Below are 19060 nucleotides of genomic sequence, written 5' to 3'. Positions count from 1 at the left end.
TATGATGTCGGCTACAACAGGCTCGTGAATTGAAGTGACTTGTTGCAGCATGAGGCGACTTGAAGTGCCATGATAAGATTGCAGGGATTACATGTATCAGCTCCCAGGGCTTAGGTGCGTCAGACACATCCAGGATCCATACCTGAGTCCTACCTTTGGTACTCTGGCCGGAAAAAGGATGACCCGACGATGTGGGACAGATGGCCTTCCCACAAGCACCTACCAGAATACCCCGCCATCGGACCGCTATGGTGGGCGATGCAGCACTCCAGCGGCCCAAATAATTTCTGCCCTCCGTGACTCAGACGAACAACGAAAGAGCCAGCTCGCCGTTTTCTCTTGGCTCCTCACAGCCCAAAATCCTCCGACATGACGACTTCAAGCTCCGCTCCTTCGGGGGATCTGACCTCCCAGATCCTTCAGGCCCTCTCGGGAAAAAGCCCCTTGCTCTCTTCAGAGGCCTTCCCCACCATCGCCTTCCAGGACATCAAGGCTGCACTTGATCGTCTGGCTTCACGATCCATGATCACATACGAGACAATTGATAAAGAAGAGGCTATCCTTGAGCCCGAAGCGGAGCAAATTGCCGAGCATGGTAGTCATGAGGCGCGTGTTTTTGAGGCGCTTCGAAACGCCGTGGAGGGCTTATCGATCCAGGACCTTGAGAAGGCCATTGGCGACAAGACGGTGACCAAGGTCGGACAAGGCAAGGCTTTCAAGGAAAAATGGATCAAGAAGAGCGCCGACGGCAAGCTGGTAGCCACTGTATGTTGAGCTTATAAGTTTTGTATGTAAATTTGGTTTCAACTGTTAGCTAACCTCAATCGATTAACAGGCCGAGTCCATCGAAGATGTCACCCGAGCGCAGCTACAGAAGATCAAGGAGACACGGACACACGAGCCCAAAATCTTGACCGATCTGCGAAAACGAAAACTGATCAAGATGCAAAAGGTCATCAGCTTTAAGATTGAAAAGGGGCCCAAGTTCGCCCTCGAGATTCAGAAGGAGGAGACCGACTTGACAGCCGATATGATTGCTTCTGGATCATGGAAGACTGCCAATTTCAAGCCCTACAACTTCAAGGCTCTCGGTGCGGACCAAAATGCTGGCGCACTTCACCCCCTGAACAAGGTCCGACATGAATTCCGACAGATTTTCTTCGAGATGGGTTTCGAGGAGATGCCTACTAACAAGTTTGTCGAGACTGGATTCTGGAACTTCGATGCCCTTTTTGTGCCCCAGCAGCACCCCGCCCGTGATCTTCAAGATACCTTCTACATCTCAGACCCCAAGGTGGGAGACGCGCCACGATCGGAGGAAGGACAGAACACAGAGGAGTACTGGGAGAGCATCAAGCAGGTCCACCAGAATGGCAAGTTTGGGTCAATCGGTTACAGATACCCCTGGTCAGCGGAGGAGACCAAGAGACTGGTGCTCAGAACCCACACTACTGCCATTTCAACGGCCATGCTTTACAAGCTTGCAGCACAGAAGGGACCTGATGGGCGCCCACCTCCAGCGCGATACTTCTCAATTGATCGTGTCTTCCGAAATGAAACAGTTGACGCCACCCACTTGGCTGAATTCCATCAGGTTGAGGGTGTTATTGCCGACTACGGCCTTACCCTTGGTGGTCTGATGGAGTTCATGGAAGTCTTCTTTGCTAAGATGGGCATCACCAACCTCAAGTTCAAGCCGGCCTACAACCCTTACACCGAGCCCAGTATGGAAATCTTCAGCTATCACGAGGGCCTGGGCAAGTTGGTGGAGATTGGAAATAGTGGCATGTTCCGGCCTGAAATGCTGGAACCCATGGGTCTGCCAAAGGACATGCGGGTGTTTGGCTGGGGTCTGTCCCTGGAGCGACCGACGATGATCAAGTACAAGATTTCTAACATCCGAGAGCTGCTGGGCCACAAGGTTGATCTCAACTTTATCGAGCGGAACCCTGCGGTGAGATTAGAGAAGGAGTAAAAAGAGTTTCATGGATCTGTGCTAGGTAGAAATAAGAACAAAGGAAAGATACGTATGATGCATTTGGGGTTTATTAGAGAGCGGCATCTAGAGGACCCGGTGTAGCTGGCAGGATCATGACTAGACGAAAAAAGAAACAAATTGGGAAAGCTCGTTCAAGCGTCCATTTGTTCCTCTGGATCTGAGATTAGGGATCCCCTGACGAGATGATGGCTGATGAGAATAGACCCTGCCTAGAGACGGGAATCGAGGCTTGAGATGGGAGTCGTGTCGTCAGTGAAGCTTGTCTCAGAGATAGTGCCCCACAAGTAATGAAGCAATTCGCATCGTTGACGGTGATTACGCATACGACAGCTGGACCCTTGTTTTGAGGTTTCTCGGCAGTTGACATTGTCCTAATGACTGATGGTAGTAGCGTCTGTGAGCTTCATTCTTGTTCATGTGATTGATGGCATGGAATGATAACTCACGACTGCAAGTTGCGAGTCCAGCTGCTGCGTCCCCCCGCTTTCGGCATCTTCCTTGTCAGCTTTGTCTCTCGATGGCTCTTGGGCCCCACGGCTCCGAACAGATCGGCCCCACGACCCTTGAGCCCCGCCCTGTGTACCTAGGTAGGTATGCAAGCTAGGACGGGTGCATCCACTTCAAACCTCGTCATTGAGATCCAGAGATGACTTTGACGTCTGTTATTCATCACGGCTATCGAGAATGTGCCTGCGCCTTGTACCTATGTACTTCTTATAGTATCATATCGCCCCGCGCCTCGAAGAAGCAAACGCGCAGCTCAGAGTAGGCAATTGATCCTCATGAACTTTGTAAAATGTAACGCTGCCTGTAAGCAAGCATTGGCATATGCATGATAGCTACTTGTCGGTTGCGGCCTGGGGACAGTAAACGCCTGTGGCGTCCTTCCCCGCGTAAAGTTACTGGCGGTTGTGATTCCCCTGCCAAGTTGATGGGTGGTGTGACCTCTCAGCTCTGCTTTGAGGTATTGACAAGACCTCCCAGGTTCTCCGTGTTTGGATTGTAGGAGGGATCGGCGGGCTTAGTTAAGGGATCAAAGAGTCATGATCACTGTTCATAAGCGGGATGCCCACCGTTTCACCGTTTCGTTCCCCTCGCAATTTTCTATCAGATTCGTAGGGTAGCCTTTCCAGTATCTGACGATCGCAACGTGCTGGTTGGTCATAGTAGCTCCCCAAGGGAACTGTCGCAGATAGCAAAACAGAGGCGAATGGGGACGCCACCTTTGTCATGGCGTGGTTTGCTATGCTCCAAAAAGGATGGCCGGCACGTTTGAATGGGATGTCTGGCAAAAGCTTATGCATTGACGCATCTATTGGTCAGTTCGCTTGCAGCTCTGCAGTGATGATGGGTGATTGACTACCCTCCTGTGGCACGCGAGATCAAGCCCTGGCTTGGTCGAGGTATCCCTAGCTCAGACAGAGTAGCACTCACTCTTCTCCTTTGCTGGAACAAGAAAGGAAAGGTTCATGGATCGACGTGAACTGGCCTGATCTCTCCTCCTCTCACAAGATATAAACTCATCTGCTCCCCTCCATTTGACATAGATTTTCTCTCTGTCAAACTACCCACCGACATTATACCCAAACACTACTGCCAGACCATAACGACGAAGGATATATATCCAAATCCACCAACTAACTCAATACTCACTTTAATCACTCCAATCAACCGATACCATGGATTCCGGTGCTCCTCAGACTGCTCCTACTGGCAATGTCAGCGGCCGTCGCCGAGTAAGTTCCGTCTCGCACCTCTTTTGTAAATACCACTTTACTAACACAACAATCATCAGAGCTCAGGCTTCATGCCAGCCTTCGCCAGCCTCAGCGAACAGAAGCGAGCCGGTGATGCCAACGCCGCCCGTCGTGCGAGTATGTCGGACCAACAAGCAAAGGGTGGCTTGTTCAGCCAGTTTTTCCACAAGTACGTCACTACTATTACATCCACAGTCGTCTTCTGATATTGACAACTACCACAGCAACTTCGGCAAGAATGCTGCCAAGTAAATGAAAGGAGAGGATGACAAGTTGAAAGCATTGGCACTGTATTATTAGTATCATGAATTGCGGGGTGTTTGAGCACTTGAGTATTGTTTTGTTTGCTATTGGTAATTACCCATAGTAGGTAGGCTCTAAGATGTGAAGTCAGTTCAGATATTGGACCAGCTCAAAATGAAATGATGTTTCCCAACCTTTCTGCGCTCTGATTTTGTGAAGATTATTTTGCAATTTATAAGTATAAAATAGTAATCTAGGAATTGAAACTTGTGAAAAAGTTGTGTCAGATGATTACACATTGAAGCAACTCGTGTTATTCGCCAAGTCGAAGGTATTCCTCCTGAGGAAGATACCTTTACCAAAAGTGCTGTTTCAGCTATTTCATAGTGCAAGAAAAGATTCTTTTAACGTTACCATGCGACCTGACGCCTCCGCAACAATGCAATACACATCCGTATATCCGACAATCATGATAGATATATCCGCAACCATCTAGTCTAGATGCTTTCAAGTGCGCATCCACAACCTGTTTACATCTTCATATTCTATGCTTTGACCATGAAAATCTGTACAAGGTGAGGACCGTAGCCATGTAGTTGCGAAAAGAGGAGTACATACCTGGTTCAGTGCCTTGGTGTCAAGCACAGCCTGTCTCTTTTGCGCAATAAATCGTGACCGCACAAAATTCCTACTTCCTCTAGGGGTCGATGTGCCAGATGGTGTCGTGGCTCCTGTTCCAGGTACCGAAGCCGTGGGTGTAGAGTTCTGTGTGACTGATGTGCTGGTTGATTCGGATGCTTGCTCTTCTTTCTTGCGCATCTTCTTATCCTTCTTATCTTTTTTAGACTTCTTCTCCTTCACCTTTTCTTCGTCTGAGCTCTTGTCCTTGGACTTAGACTTTCGCTTCTTTGAACGCTCTTCGACGTTCTCGTCGTCTGAGATGTCCTCTGCGGGCTTTTTGCGGGACTTCTCTTTTTTGTACTTTTTTTCTTTCTTCTTCTTGGCCCTGGCGTCGTCACTATCGGTCTCCATTCCTTTTTGCTCTTCCTTGCGTCTTTTCTTGCTCTTTGAATCGGTTTCTCGACTTGAGGTTTCCCCCGCGTCATTGTCGTCGGTTGCCTTTCTCTTCTTAGACTTCTTCTCCTTTTTGGATTCTTTTAGTGCAGGGGCAGGTTCCATGACAACGTCGTCGTCGGAGTTTGACTCTGCTTGCTGGTCGGCCTTCTTCTCTTCCACTTCCTTCATCTCATCGCCCACCAGTAGGCCACCGTAGACGAACTTCATGGCTCCGTATCGTTGCTCAACAAAGTGGTGCGTCTTTACAGCGAGTCGCGCTTGCTGATCCTCCTCGATAGCTTCATCCGTCTTTCCGTTGAGTCGACTGAGCAGATCTTGAAAGACATCTAGACCAGTAACTTCATCCTCCTTCGACTTGCTGAAGCCCAATCCCTTCATGTCATCCTTAAGAACCACGCGAATGTATGAGGCGTTGGCGGCCGTGTGCAATTCCGAGTGCGGCGCATCTTGTGCTCCAAGAAACTGGCCTGGTTGCCAGCCTTGAGCTCGCAGAATCTTCTGGCCGAAGGTATTCGTATCTTTGGTCCATTTTGTGTTGTTTGGATCCTTGTTGATCTTCCGTCGACTGTAGCTGGTTAGCGCATGCCGTAGAAGAACGCGACTTGAGAAAGTGTGCCCCTTACGTCTTGTTTTCTGCGAGGAGTCCCATTTTTGCGATCTTGAAGTCTTGAAAGATCCGATCGCTCAATGCGTTCGCGATGGCAGAGTAGGATAAGCCTAGAGAAAAAAAAAAGGTGGGCGGTGGGGGATGTGTGGCCTCGAAAATATCTTATCGCAGGATATCATTGGCCAGGTAAAGGACATGAGCGCCTCACTGCTCTGCGCTAGCTTATCTTCACCGAGACTTACCGAGATCTCCATGAACTCACCACCTTAGTAGAGCGAGAATGTTTAAAAACTTCAGTTGGTACCTGTAAAGCCAAGATAGTCCAGATATTATAGCATGAGCTTATAGGTTCTTCCACTAAGACATTCTCTAGGACTGTATCAAAGTTGAAATACTCTTTCACAAGCTGCTCAAGGACAGGTGTACCGGACTAGGAACGGTTCTACAGTATCGCAACTAAGCTAGTTGATTCATGTATGAAGCCTTCGTTTGCTCCCTCTCAACGGATTATGTGCATAATTGCAACCGCCATCTAGGCATCTTATCCGTTTCTTGGGACCTGTGAGCAGGAGGATCGGGGCAACAGTTGGATATGAGAGGCATTTTGTAGGTAACCGTTATTTTCAGGACTTTTTGTCCTTCAAAAACCAGCATGAGACCAACATGTGCAGGCATATGATACATAGAGTCTAAAAGCAGCGACCTTCCCATGATCCAGGTACCTAGTGATTGATATTAAGAAAAACAGCAAACTCCAAAGCGTCCAAATCGCCTTAATCTGGAAGGAAGGCATAATGAGCAGTTTAGTAATTGAGCTCACCACTTCCACCACCCGAAACCTGGTCCAAATCCTCGTAACTCTTAAGGCTTCGCCCCTGGACTGCCTCTCGAGGCCCGCCTGCAGCACCTCCAGCGCCATCACCCCAGCGTGACCCGCCATTGCGGTTACGACCACCATCAAAACGGTTGCCGCCTCGGCGATCATAAGGTCCGGAACGGTATTGGCCTCGTCCACCACCCATTCCTCCACGACGGATAGGTCCTCCACCAGAGCGTTCGTCCATAGGATTCCAGCTTCCGGACTGCATGTTTGCAAACATGGGCGAGAAGTTGCCTGGAGCCATGGGGAAGCCAGGCATACCTCCTCCCATCATACCGTTCATGGTAAAGTTCTGCAGGTTGAAGCCCCGTGGTGTTCCACTGCTGGATTGGCCATTGGAAGGCGGGAAGTGACCATTTGAGTTTGCGTCGGTTCTTGAGGGTGCAATGTGAGAGGGGTCCATCACATATGAGTTTATGAGTTCAAACTAAATATCTTGGTCAGTACAGCACGATGAAATGTGACGGGGCGAGAACTCACCTCTTGCCTCAGGTTATCAAGCCAATCGCCGTGGCGCTTCTCAACGTGTTTGCGCCAAAAATGCTCTTCCTTGAACAACTTGGAGCACTCGGGAGCTTTGCATCGCCATTTGTGTTCATCCTCTTGCTTCACATGCTTAAGAAGCTCTTCATCGACAGCCTCATCAGCAGGTCGGCCACCCAGCTTTCGAATATCGACAGATTGAGGATCCAGAATTTGAGTAAGCTTATCTTCGAAAGTTTTAACCCAGTTAAACGCTCGAAGCAGTTGCTGCTCCGTCTTGTTTGAGGCGTTTCGAAACCTTTTTTCACCTTCAGTGAGCTCGCCCTCGTTCTCTTCTGCTCCTTCGCCCCTCTTCTTGCCTGGGAATGGCTCTCCATTGGCGCTGGCTCTAGCAACAGCTTTCGCGGCAGATGAAAGTGTGCTGCGAGGTCTGCGCAAATGGCCACCAGGGCATTTTCGTGTAAGTTCGTGAACTGAATCACTTTCGAAAACACAAAAGAAGCAGAAGTTGAAGACCCGGCGCAAATATTCAATCAGAAGATCAAGTTGCTTCTTCTTGACCAAAAGATCCTCGTCATCAACTTCTTCATCTTCTACGGCCCCCTCCTCCTCTTCCTCTTCTTCCTCAATTTCAATGACGCCGTCTTCTTCCTCGTCCATAGCTTCGTCCATGCCCACTTCTCTGACCTTCTTGACTTTCTTGACAGGGGTTGGAACCACAGCCGGTTGAAGCTGACCCGCGTTTTTCAGGTCCTCGACCTTTTCTTCGATTTTCAGAGTGGCTTGGAAATCGGATCCGAATTCTTCCTCAAACTTGTTGACAATTCGCTGAACAAGCAAGAGGTCCTTGTCGATGCGCTCAGGAGCGGAGAAGAGATCCCACAGGGCCTTCTTCCGGGGATGGACAGGTGGGTTGTGGACTCCAACGTGGCAAACAAAGTCTCCTCTGACCTCATCTTTGACAGTCTTGCCATTGATGGCCTCCAGAGCCTTGTCGGCAGTAGATACTGGTTGAGGAGATGTTATCGCCTCATCGCCATCCTCGTCCTTGGGTTCAGCGCGGTCTACGGGGAGGGATGTTTCGGATGAAGGGTGGAGCATGACCCAACCAATACGGTGGTACCGCTTACTTGGATTGGGATCAGATAAAGAAAGCCACTTGAAGCCACCTTCCTCCTCGCCCAGATGTTCCTTACAAAAAGCCTCCAGGTTATGGCGGCTAACATGCGGGGCGATGGTCTTGATCAACAGAGTTGGCTGGAACTGGCTCTCGTCGCGGATGTCAGCACCATGAACCGGAGCCAGATCTCCAACACCCAGGATCTCATTTGTGGCTGTAGCTTCTCCCTCCTCCTTTTCAACTACACCGCCACTGCCGTTACTCTCACTCTTGGGAAGACCCTCAAGAGAAAATTCATCAAAAGTACCCGATTCAAGATCTTGCTCCCACTGGCTGTAAGCACCGCGTCGGTATTCGTTCAGCTTTCCTCTGAAATCATCACGAATTTCCGGAACATATCGCTCCTTGAACCATTGCTCTTTCTTATGCTCAGAAACAAATGTCCGCGCCATCTTGGCTTGAAGTTCTTCTTTATAAGCATCATATGCGGCTTGGATCCTGGCCTTCTCCTTTTCGCGATCTTCTGGGCCGCGAGCCCGTTCCGGTTCGCGGCGTCGACCAGTACGCATTCGCTCTTTCTCCTCCTTGATCTTCTCGTTCATTCTCCACCATTCTCCAAAGTAGGAGAAGCCAACTTGGTAATGGAGCTTGGCAGGGTCAGGGATGGGGTTCACGGTTGGATTAGCTGACCCGGAATCCTGACCAGGTACGTATCGGTCAATATTGGCAGGTGGTGACTGCATGCGACGTCTGTCATCCCGATCGCGATCATCTCGTCGGGGTCTGGGTTCGTAGCGGTCGACAGTGGCTGGAGAGCGAGACCGGCGGCGGTCGCGGCGGTCGTGACCTTTGGACTTGTAAGCTTTGTCTATTTTTACTATGCTGAAGCCTGCCACCAAGTAGTGGCAGGAAGCAAAATCGCCTATGGAGGACGAACCTGGAGATCTCCCACGGTAAAATGAGTCCCCGCGGTCAGGACGCTCATCTCGAGTACGCGAGTCATCTCGGCTCCAACTACGATCAACCGGAGAACGAGCTGAAGCGTCGCGAAAGGATGTGTACGAGTCCATCGGTTGTAACGTTGCTAGCGACGCGACGCGGCATGAAAGAAAGCGATGTTTCTGCGTGAGTCTTCGCGGCTCGATGTTGAGCACTTAGCGACGAATACAGAGGAATTAACTATTATTTGATAACATGATCGACGTTAGAGAGGTTATCTTGAGCAACGTATGGACAAATGGTAGTGGAGGGAACAAAAAGAAGGTTGCCAAAGAGGCACCATAAAGAAAAAAAAGTTAGGGGACAACGCGCCCTGGGCGAAGAATGAGTGTGAGAAGAATTGAGAAGAATGATTTGAAAATCGCAGATTGGTATGCCGCGTCAAAGAGTGAGGAGGAAGGGAGAACGCGAGGCTGCGGATGCGGCTGGATCGAATAGCTGCAAGAGCTGCAAGAGGGATAAGGGGGGAAAAGAGCAGGAGATCAAAGAATATGGGGAGACAAACTAATTGACGAGCGCAGTCTTAAAGAAGAATTCAATGTAGTGATAGCGCTCGAGTCGATATATGCGCGCCCTCACTTCACAGCGACGACAATTCAATGCGATTCGATGTGATGAGTGAAGTGAGGTTGAAGAGGCTGAGTTGGTTGGTAGACTGGGGGCCAGTCGGAATTACAGTTCAGCTGGTAAGCGAAATGGTGGAGCACGAGCAAGGATCCCCGGGGCCTCCGCTTCTAAGAACATGGCTCTCTATGCCGAGAACGAGAAGCTCTGAGGCTGCTCTAGGAAAAGCGCGTAACATATATCATCTAGCTACCTTACCGAATCACATTGGTCTGTGCTATTTCTCCAGTTTGATAATATTTTTTTTTCGGATTTCTAGACGCTATAGCTCTTCTGCTCTACCATGATTTATTATGAATGCAGGTGGTTTTCAACGACTGATACCGTAATCATTAAACGGTCTGAAGTAATGAATTAGGCTAACCAGGCACCTGCCTTCCCTCCGCAAAAAGAAAAAAAATTGACCAATAATCAACGTGAAAAGGCTTGTCGGCAAGCAGCGAATGTTGATACAGTGCCTGGAAACAGGAAAGTGGCGATCTCCGCTTGCAACTAACACTGAAATCTGGGGGCGTATCCCGATGTGCTCAGTGCTTGAATCACTAAAAGGGCGGCAAACAAAAAGGCAGCTGACCATGATAAGATGTCTATTTGTCTGGACATTGTCATAGCCACGTCGGTCCTGTTGTCTCCTTTCCATTGTTTTACAGCTTGTTCAGCCAAACTGGAGCAACTTTAAACCCTGGTATTATAACCAACTTCCCTCCTCGGCTTGGTTCGAGCATGTCTTGTCCTCCACTCTTCACCCCACTCCCACTCTCTATCGCTCGGGATAGTGCCATAGAACTCCTCATCAGAATATGATAAGGGCTGTGCGGCGTATAACAAGCTCTCAATATCCGCCGGAAGTGCTTGGTCTTTTTTTTTGTGTCAAAGGAACTTGAAACATTGGGAAGTTTGGTTTTCCTACACTCGACTCATATTGCACATAAGTTGTCAAGATGACGGTGCCTATCATGAGTGGCGACTCAAGCTATAATCGAGCCGTGGAGGAATTTAGAGATGCTGAATATCCAATGATTCAAGGTCATGATACCTATATATGCTTCTGAACTGTACTGACCTGTGAAAAGACTCGATATACCTTGATCACGCCGGCGCAACATTATGTTCCAAGTCATTGATGGACTCGTTCGCTCACGAGATGACTACAGTTCTATATGGCAACCCCCACTCTGCATCACCATCCTCGCAGCAATCAGCATCTCGCGTTGAAGATGCTCGTATTAATTTACTCACCTTCTTTGGAGCGGACCCAACTGAGTATGATGTGGTGTTCGTTGCAAATGCCACAGCGGGAGTCAAACTTGTCGTTGAGTCTATAAGAAATCAACCAGAGGGTTTTCTATATGCATATCACCAAGGATGTCACACAAGCTTGGTCGGTGCTCGAGAGGAAGCTGTTTATAGTACATCGGTTGATGATGACGATGTTCAATCATGGCTTGAAGGGCAGTTCCCGTTCCGAAACATGACCGATAACTCGTCAGCAACAACACTGTTTGCCTATTCTGCGCAATCCCATATGGATGGTAAAAGATATCCCTTGAGTTGGGCGAAAAACTTACGGGAGTTGTATTGCAAACCCGAGCATCGACTTCTCACATTATTGGACGCCTCCTCGTTTGCTGCTACATCTTATCTCGATTTCAGCGATCCAAATTTAGCACCAGACTTCACTGTCTTCAGCTTGTATAAGATTTTTGGATTTCCGGATCTTGGAGCTTTGCTAGTGAAGCGTTCCTCCGAATGGATGTTTGACAATCGCAAGTATTTTGGCGGAGGCACGGTAGACATGGTCGTTTCTGGAAAGGAGAAGTGGCATGCCCCCAAATCACAGTTCCTCCACGAGAGGCTAGAAGACGGGACACTTCCGTTTCACAACATAGTGGCTCTCGACATTGCCATGGATATACATCGACGACTATTTGGCTCCATGGATCAAATCAGCTCCCATACTTCATACCTCACCCAACGCATGTTCCAAGAATTGAGCAATATGCGACATGCAAACGGCACCCCGGTTTGCAAACTTTATACATCTGCATCAAGCGACAAAAACATTCTTGGAAACGGGCCTGTCGTTTCTTTCAATCTAAGGAATAGCCAGGGCGCTTGGATAAGCCTTGCCGAGTTTGAGAAACTTGCTACTCTCAAAAACATTCATATTCGGACCGGCGGGCTGTGCAGCCCAGGCGGCATTGCTTCAGCCCTAGACTTGCAACCTTGGGAGATGAAGAAGAATTTCTCCGCCGGGTTTCGTTGCGGTGCAGACAATGATATCATGTCCGGGAAGCCCACCGGTGTCATTCGAGCTAGCCTCGGTGCAATGAGCACGAAAACAGATGTCGATAGATTTGTTGCTTTTCTCAAGGAGTTCTACCAAGAAAGAACGTTACCAAACGTTTCTTCTGATCTAGACCTCCAGAAATCCATCGACGTCTCTAACTCTTCCGCACTCAAGGTTAAAACTATTACTATCTACCCAATAAAAAGCTGCGCCGGGTACTCGATCCCATCTGGGGTTCCTTGGGAGGTTCGACCAGAAGGTCTAGCATGGGATCGTGAATGGTGCTTGGTCCATCATGGTTCTGGGCATGCTTTGAGTCAGAAACGCTGCCCTAAGATGGCTTTGTTAAGACCAACATTAGATTTTGGCAAGGGCGAGCTGATCATCTCATATCGTGGGACACAGCATAGCGGCCAGCCAAGCCAAATATCCATCCCATTATCAGCAGACCCTTCTGTCATTGACTCCAGCATTAACAGGCAATCTTCCAGAGTTTGTGGCGAGAAGGTGAGCACACAGATATATACATCGGACAGGATCAACTCTTTTTTCTCGAATGCTCTTGGGATTCCTTGTTTCTTGGCGCGCTTCCCCCCTGGTGGCTTGGGACTGAAGAGCCGTCTTTCCAAGGCTCAGATTCAAAGATATCAACAGCCTTCAAAAATCCACGAATTACCAGGTTCCTTCCCAGATGTGCCATCACCTCCCGATTCGGACTCTGAACAGCAGAAACCTACCAAGATTCTTCTCTCTAACGAGAGCCCTATCTTGGTAATACATAGTTCGAGTGTTGATGCTCTGAACCAGCAAATCATTGACCGTGGTGGAAACCCAGTTGAAGATAAGTCATTTAGAGCAAATATAACACTCGAACAAGGTCCTGGTTTTAAAACACAGCCAGCCTTTTCTGAGGATCACTGGGGCTCTATGAGAATTGGCCGCCAGAACTTCAGGCTTCTGGGTGCATGCCGCAGATGTCAGATGGTATGTATAGACCAAGAAACTGGCGAAAAGAAGGAAGAGCCATTTGTGACGCTTGCAAAGACAAGGCGCTTCGATGGCAAAGTTTACTTTGGGGTACATATGCGGCATGATCCTTTCGCTGGAGGAGACGTTATGAAAAAAGAGTCACAATGCCCAACAATTGAGGTTGGAGATTCTGTTTCTGTAGAGCTTCGTGAGTGATTCAATCACGTTTTACGGAACATGAGCTCGCATTTGTAGCAGTAAACTAACTATCAAAATAATGACATGCATTCTTCCAAGAGGCCACGATTGAGTAGACAAACAACTATGCTAAACTTGACCACTTTTCGGCTGCGGTCTGCCTTCTGAAGCACCCTTGCATTTTACCTTGCAGTACGATCCAGGTTGAAAGCAGCACTGATCAAGGCTAGATGACTGAATGCCTGGGGTGTATTACCAAGTTGTTCCCCAGATCTTGCGATCTCCTCAGAGAACATGCAGAGATGATTAGAGAATCCGAGCATATTCTCAAACAGATTCACAGCCCTGACCAAATACTTCGGCTCGTAGACAGCTGCTCGGGTCATGGCCTCCACGAGCCAGAAAGTACACATACTAAACGCACCTTCATGACCACCTACCCCTATATCGTGATTTTGTCCCATTAGCAACTGCGCCTCGATGAAGTTATTGTGAGATTCCTTACCATCGTTGGAGAGCTCAGTGTCATATCGGTACACTAAGCCGGTACTTGTCAAACCGCCCTTTTCTGGGGGTAAGAGAATACGGTCAAGAGTGTTGAGAAACCGTGGATCACAGGGCGAGATGAAAAACACCAGAGGAGCTATAAGAATGGAGGAGTCGAGCATAGTTCTGCTCTCAAAGCTTTGCACAAAGCACTTCATCTCCTCGTTATATCCTGTAAACAGTCAACACCATTCATCAGTGGAATTCCTGCTTAGATTACCTTGTTCCATGACACGCTCATAAATTCTGTCTCTTGCCTCCATCCATTTGGCACGGTTGGGACATGGAAAGCATCTCTTATCAGCAAGACGAAGGCCGCGATCAAATGCGACCCAGAGCATTATCTGGGAATAGGTGAAGTGCTGCTTATTATTTCGGACCTCCCAGATAGACATGTCGGGATCTATAGTGTTTAGCCGAAACTCGAAGCCCAGGGTTATATGTCTTACCGTCGAGTATAGTTAGAACATAATCTGAACACGTGTTAGCTCGCCAAAAGAATGGTCAAGGTTGTGCAATATACCAAGAATCTCACGAACAGCCTTCCAAACATCCCATGGAACTGGCTTTCCGTATTTGTTATACAAGTAGATAGCATCCATCAGTTCGCCATAAATATCAAACTGTTGGTGAAAAGCCGCACCATTACCGATACGAACAGGGCTACTGCCGCGATAGCCTTCAAGATGATCCAATGTCAGTTCTGGGATGTCAGTCTCACCTCGAATGGTGAACATAATAGGCAAACCTCCATCTGGGCCACGTGAGTGAACGAATCTTTCCATGATGAACTCCATGTAAGCATCTGCTTCGGCCTTGAAACCAAGACGTAGCAGGATGTAGATAGTAAAACTTGAATCACGAATCCAAGAGAAGCGATAATCCCAGTTTCTTACGCCACCAATGGCTTCGGGAATAGAGAAGGTTGGGGCAGCTATGATGGCACCAGTAGGCTCTATGAAAAGTTAGTCGGTTTCTCAAAGAATGGATCTGAGGGGCAACCTCACCGTAAGTCATCATCTTAAGTATCATCAAACTTCGAGACACAACCTCTCTCCATCGACCTTTATAGTTCGATTGCGCAATGAAATTATACCAGAAACTTTGCGTAGAGTGCTGCTGAGCATCAAGCACATCGGTCGTAATATTCTCCGTGACATGGTGTTCAATATCATTTCGAAGGACAAAAGAAATTGTTTGGCCTTCTTCAATACGGATGCAAGCCACGAGGCCCTCGCCGTTGATCCCAGGGCGCTTCTCCTTTCTAAAGGTTATGAGAGGACAGCTGGTTTCGTTCTCACCCTTCTCAATTGCAACGTCAAGCTGCAGCTGAGTATCCTTGCTATGGAACGAGGCAACTTTACTCTTATTATCAGTCGTGAAGTGCTGTTCTTGGAAGAGAGTGGTCTCGTGCTCATCTCTTCCATAGTTGAAAGAAGGAAATAGTTCGATATCTGAGCACGGTCAGTCATTGCCTCTAGTTACGTGTCGAGATGACGGTACCAAGATTCATTGAGCCACGAATGCATTCCACTCGGCGGACCAACCACTTCTTGAGCTCATCTTGAACTTTGGTGACTTCCCGGTAAGCATTCAGCTTCACACCTTTGGTGGTAACCTTGATATTCTGCGGCCGAGGGAAAAAGTCAACCACATCGACGACACCATCTTCATGGATAGACCTTGTTTGTAGAATACATGATGAAGGGAGATACTGTTGCTTGGTAGTACAGTTTACATCAGGAGGGGGGGAGATAAAGAAATGCCCTCCTTTGTCCTTGTCGAGCAGCCGGCAGAAAACAGACGGGGAGTCAAAATCAGGCCTGCAGTTCAGACTATCAGTCGAGAGCTCCGAGTTTCATCTCACCGATCTGCACTCACCAACACATATAGTCAATACTTCCATCTATTCCCACAAGAGCACAGGTGTGCATATTTCCTATCATTCCATAGTCCTCGATTGGGAGATATCCCCCGGTTTGACCCCGACGGGAACCTCCCGGAAGTGTTGAAGAGCGTCGACCCTCCATTTTCAAGGTCGCTATCTTGTAGTCTTGAAACTTGAGGTAGGAAAAGCTCCAGGGAAAGGAGCTTAGTCTAAGTAGTTACCCCAAATTGGTAACTAAAGAATGATGTAATGGATTGTGTCGGTGGCCCAGATGGACAACTTAGTGCTACTCCGGAATCTCCGGCGAATGGTAAAACTGGATCCTGAGTTCTCTGGGCTGTGTTTCCAAAGAGTTCTCTCTCAAAGTCAGTTGAATATCGTGAGTGGACGTGAGCAAGATGCGGGGGAGGTCACTTATAAGCTTTCATGTGTGATCATCCGCTACGTACTTCACTTTCAGCTCTGGAAGGAATGGTGTGGATGACTACTTTATTGCCTGATGAGCCTTTCCGAAAATGGTGAAATGCTTTTGAGGCTTGATTAACTGTTGAAGCTGACCAAAACACGCCTTAATTCTTGAGATGTTGGTGAAGCTTTGTCAACGTCCCTTTTACATTGAATACGAGCCAATCGCCAATTGATATCCATGCTTCCCTCCTCGTGCAAATAGAACCACACCTGTGCAAAAAGGATTACTAAACAAAACGAAAATTACACATAAGTTACCAATCTTTTAGCTACTTGAAGGCTTATTAAAGTCATTTGGTCGAGTTTAGGGTAGGTCTTAGTTGGATTCCTACCATTTAGTTCCCACGTAACTACTATTTCCCCATGACATTGCTTTATGAGACCTGACCCCTGGAGTTCTGCTAGCAAGCAGCCTTGTCTTGTACAAGGCAGAAAAGACACGGCAGAATCAATCTAGAAGGTACATAGATGTGAAACATAGAATCGATGCTTGGATCACAATGGAGACTAGGATAGAACGATCTGGAAAAATAGGTATGGCCATCAGGTTTAATAGAATCGTTGACCTTGCCATTTCAAGGTCTGAGAGCTACCAAAGTAATGTGAGCTAGAACCGGCATTACCATTGGCCTGAAATGACTGTCCATACCGGAAGGCGTCGAAAGCTCCTCGAGTGACCAACTGTAATAAGCCCAAGATGTTCACGTTGGACAGGAAGATCATAAGGAGATGAGGAATCAAGGATCCAAAGATAGATGAACAGTCGATAAAGCTGAACCGATGCTGGGCAGACAAGCCTATCGAATTCCACATTCACCAGGCCATCTGGGGAAGCGCTCGCCGCCTTTGTGCGGCTCCAGCTAACACAAAAAAACAAAAGTACATATGATGAACATATGGTGCCTTGTTGTGCAAATACACGGGCTCATTAGAAGAAGAAGAAGTGTTGGAAGAAAGGACAGCCCCTAATCGATACGCTTGGTTACTACGAATGCAGAATGTGAATGATGGAGTTTGATTGGCAAGGTCGTATTTGATAAGCACCGTGCAATTCGACTTTTGCTAGAGTCAGGATAGTCAAAAGGTGTCTAGATCGAACTAATGAATCGAATCTTCTCCTGAAAATTCAATTCCCGATTCCCAAGGCTTACTCGAGCGGATATCTTGCTTACCGTCGGCTCCAAATGCTGCTCAGTTGTCGAGGCCATCAGAATCCTGATGATTTATCGGCTCGCCTGAACATCTGACAAGGATTTCGGGCCCGGCGGGACGCACGTTTTGTCTCGGTAGAGGACCCTCTCGGACAGCTGCAGACCTGTTAGATTTATCAGGGACACGACAAGGGCATTCACTCGGGTAGTCGGGCCCTAAATAGGTCTTTTTTTTATTTTATAGAATACGGGCCAATGCCGTGAGGTTGACCTTGCCAAGGCCTCAAATGCCGTCTACCATAGGCGAAGTGAATCGGAATGAGATAAAGGGGCTCGTCTACTGCCGGTACTCCGCAACTATGTACAGCCATAGAGTAGCAACTCGTTGATCAGGAACTGATCATGATATTAAACAACCACCCAGCTTACGGAGTAGTGCCTGAGTTTTATGCACAAAGCAGAGCCCCATCCGATACGAGATGGGGACTTTTTGTTTACCCCTGGATTTGTGGGCTGCAGGCTCCTGGATATTTCAACTTCGAGAGACATAAAATCCTGGAACGCAGGAGCTAAAAGATCATAGAGAGAGTGTGCCAAGGTCGGATCGAAATGCCGGAATAGTTATTGGATGTTAGATGACTTATTATTAGTCAAAACTCGATATAAGTACACAAGGTATCATGTGCCATGTGAGCACTATGATGGATGTGATATAATGTACACGTGCGGAGGTGATCAGCAGCCGGATCGCTGTGGTCTGAAGATCATTGATGTTATGGGCAGTCACTGTTTTGTTCCCATTTCATCGCATATGACGGGAAGCAGTTCTACTAGGTAAACTACCTGTGAAGTGATAGAGTCCAGTGTGTTAAATTGCCGTCGTTGAGATGAAAGTTGCGTCCCCAAAGCTAATGCTCGGTGGTCAGACAGCCGTAGCATTTACCTCTCAATGGTAAGGTAGGTAGGCAACTTCAAGGTATCTTCATGATATTTGTGCTTGTTCTTGCTTCGGATTTGCTGCAAAGCTCGTAGGAAATACCAAGAGGTGGGGAGCACTTCTTTGACTCGAACTTCTCCATATCTACTTGCACCTTATTGTCACAAACCTCTAAAACATTATCCTTAAACCAATCATTTCCTCTTCTTGAGGCCTAGAAGCTGTGTCGCGTGCAGATATGCAGTGCGCCACGGGGTTCCATGGATGTTATTGCCAAGAGACTTCAGGTCCACTCCGCACTTTGGTGCTGCTGGGTTACCTAACAGTGAAGGGCAACTCTGTGACCTGAAAATGCCAAGCGGATGGGAGGGGGACCTTGGGAAAGACGTTGTTATAACCAGAAAACTACAGAGAAGCCAGTGTCTGAAGAGGTATGATCATATAGGTACCCAAAGTTAGAGGTACCTAGAATTTGCCGTTTAATGCAATCGACGTCAAGGTCTCATTCCAGTAATCACACATAAACCCCCCAAGTGACTTCTGTACTAACTACCTACCTACCTACCTAGGCACCTAGTTACCTCAGACACGGCGCTACGGTCTCCTACCGTGACGGCCCCGACTTTAACCTTTGCCTTATGAGGATTAGCCCCTCCGCCTTTTCTAATGCACTACTGTACGAATGGAGTCCTTGCGACCACCTAGGCCAGCAGACCTGGGCCAACCCAACTCATTACCATTAGCCATCCTGGGTATCCTTTGCCATCACTAACTTATGAAAGCCCCATCGTATCCCCTGCTCTAGTCCTTCTTTTGTCTCCATC

At 48.1% G+C, this 19060-nt stretch overlaps 6 protein-coding genes across 6 annotated transcripts; 3 read left to right on the top strand and 3 right to left on the bottom strand.

Annotated features, from left to right (window-relative positions):
- Window positions 1-369: 369 nt before the first annotated feature.
- Window positions 370-1975, top strand: J7337_000788 (uncharacterized protein; the record flags this gene model as incomplete). The annotated part of the gene is made up of 2 exons (XM_044818536.1): window positions 370-765; window positions 836-1975. The coding sequence occupies 2 exons, from the start codon at window positions 370-372 to the stop codon at window positions 1973-1975; spliced, it is 1536 nt and encodes a 511-aa protein (XP_044686238.1).
- Window positions 1976-3678: 1703 nt separating this feature from the next.
- Window positions 3679-4008, top strand: J7337_000787 (uncharacterized protein; the record flags this gene model as incomplete). The annotated part of the gene is made up of 3 exons (XM_044818535.1): window positions 3679-3735; window positions 3795-3925; window positions 3981-4008. The coding sequence occupies 3 exons, from the start codon at window positions 3679-3681 to the stop codon at window positions 4006-4008; spliced, it is 216 nt and encodes a 71-aa protein (XP_044686237.1).
- Window positions 4009-4544: 536 nt separating this feature from the next.
- On the bottom strand, window positions 4545-5725 carry J7337_000786 (uncharacterized protein; the record flags this gene model as incomplete). Its single annotated transcript, XM_044818534.1, has 3 exons — window positions 4545-4565; window positions 4618-5641; window positions 5700-5725. 3 exons carry the CDS (start codon window positions 5723-5725, stop codon window positions 4545-4547), a joined length of 1071 nt encoding a protein of 356 aa, XP_044686236.1.
- A 761-nt stretch (window positions 5726-6486) lies between these two features.
- Window positions 6487-9169, bottom strand: J7337_000785 (uncharacterized protein; the record flags this gene model as incomplete). The annotated part of the gene is made up of 3 exons (XM_044818533.1): window positions 6487-6990; window positions 7044-9020; window positions 9104-9169. The coding sequence occupies 3 exons, from the start codon at window positions 9167-9169 to the stop codon at window positions 6487-6489; spliced, it is 2547 nt and encodes an 848-aa protein (XP_044686235.1).
- A 2145-nt stretch (window positions 9170-11314) lies between these two features.
- On the top strand, window positions 11315-13264 carry J7337_000784 (uncharacterized protein; the record flags this gene model as incomplete). The annotated part of the gene is made up of 1 exon (XM_044818532.1): window positions 11315-13264. The coding sequence occupies one exon, from the start codon at window positions 11315-11317 to the stop codon at window positions 13262-13264; it is 1950 nt and encodes a 649-aa protein (XP_044686234.1).
- A 164-nt stretch (window positions 13265-13428) lies between these two features.
- On the bottom strand, window positions 13429-15822 carry J7337_000783 (uncharacterized protein; the record flags this gene model as incomplete). Its single annotated transcript, XM_044818531.1, has 7 exons — window positions 13429-13964; window positions 14013-14195; window positions 14242-14265; window positions 14316-14747; window positions 14800-15246; window positions 15278-15615; window positions 15674-15822. The coding sequence occupies 7 exons, from the start codon at window positions 15820-15822 to the stop codon at window positions 13429-13431; spliced, it is 2109 nt and encodes a 702-aa protein (XP_044686233.1).
- Between the last annotated feature and the right edge of the window lie 3238 nt (window positions 15823-19060).

This window comes from Fusarium musae, chromosome 1 (genome assembly GCF_019915245.1).
Source record: "Fusarium musae strain F31 chromosome 1, whole genome shotgun sequence".
Classification (NCBI taxonomy): domain Eukaryota; kingdom Fungi; phylum Ascomycota; class Sordariomycetes; order Hypocreales; family Nectriaceae; genus Fusarium; species Fusarium musae.
Note: the sequence above shows the minus strand (reverse complement) of the source record. Positions and strands in the feature narration are given on the sequence as shown.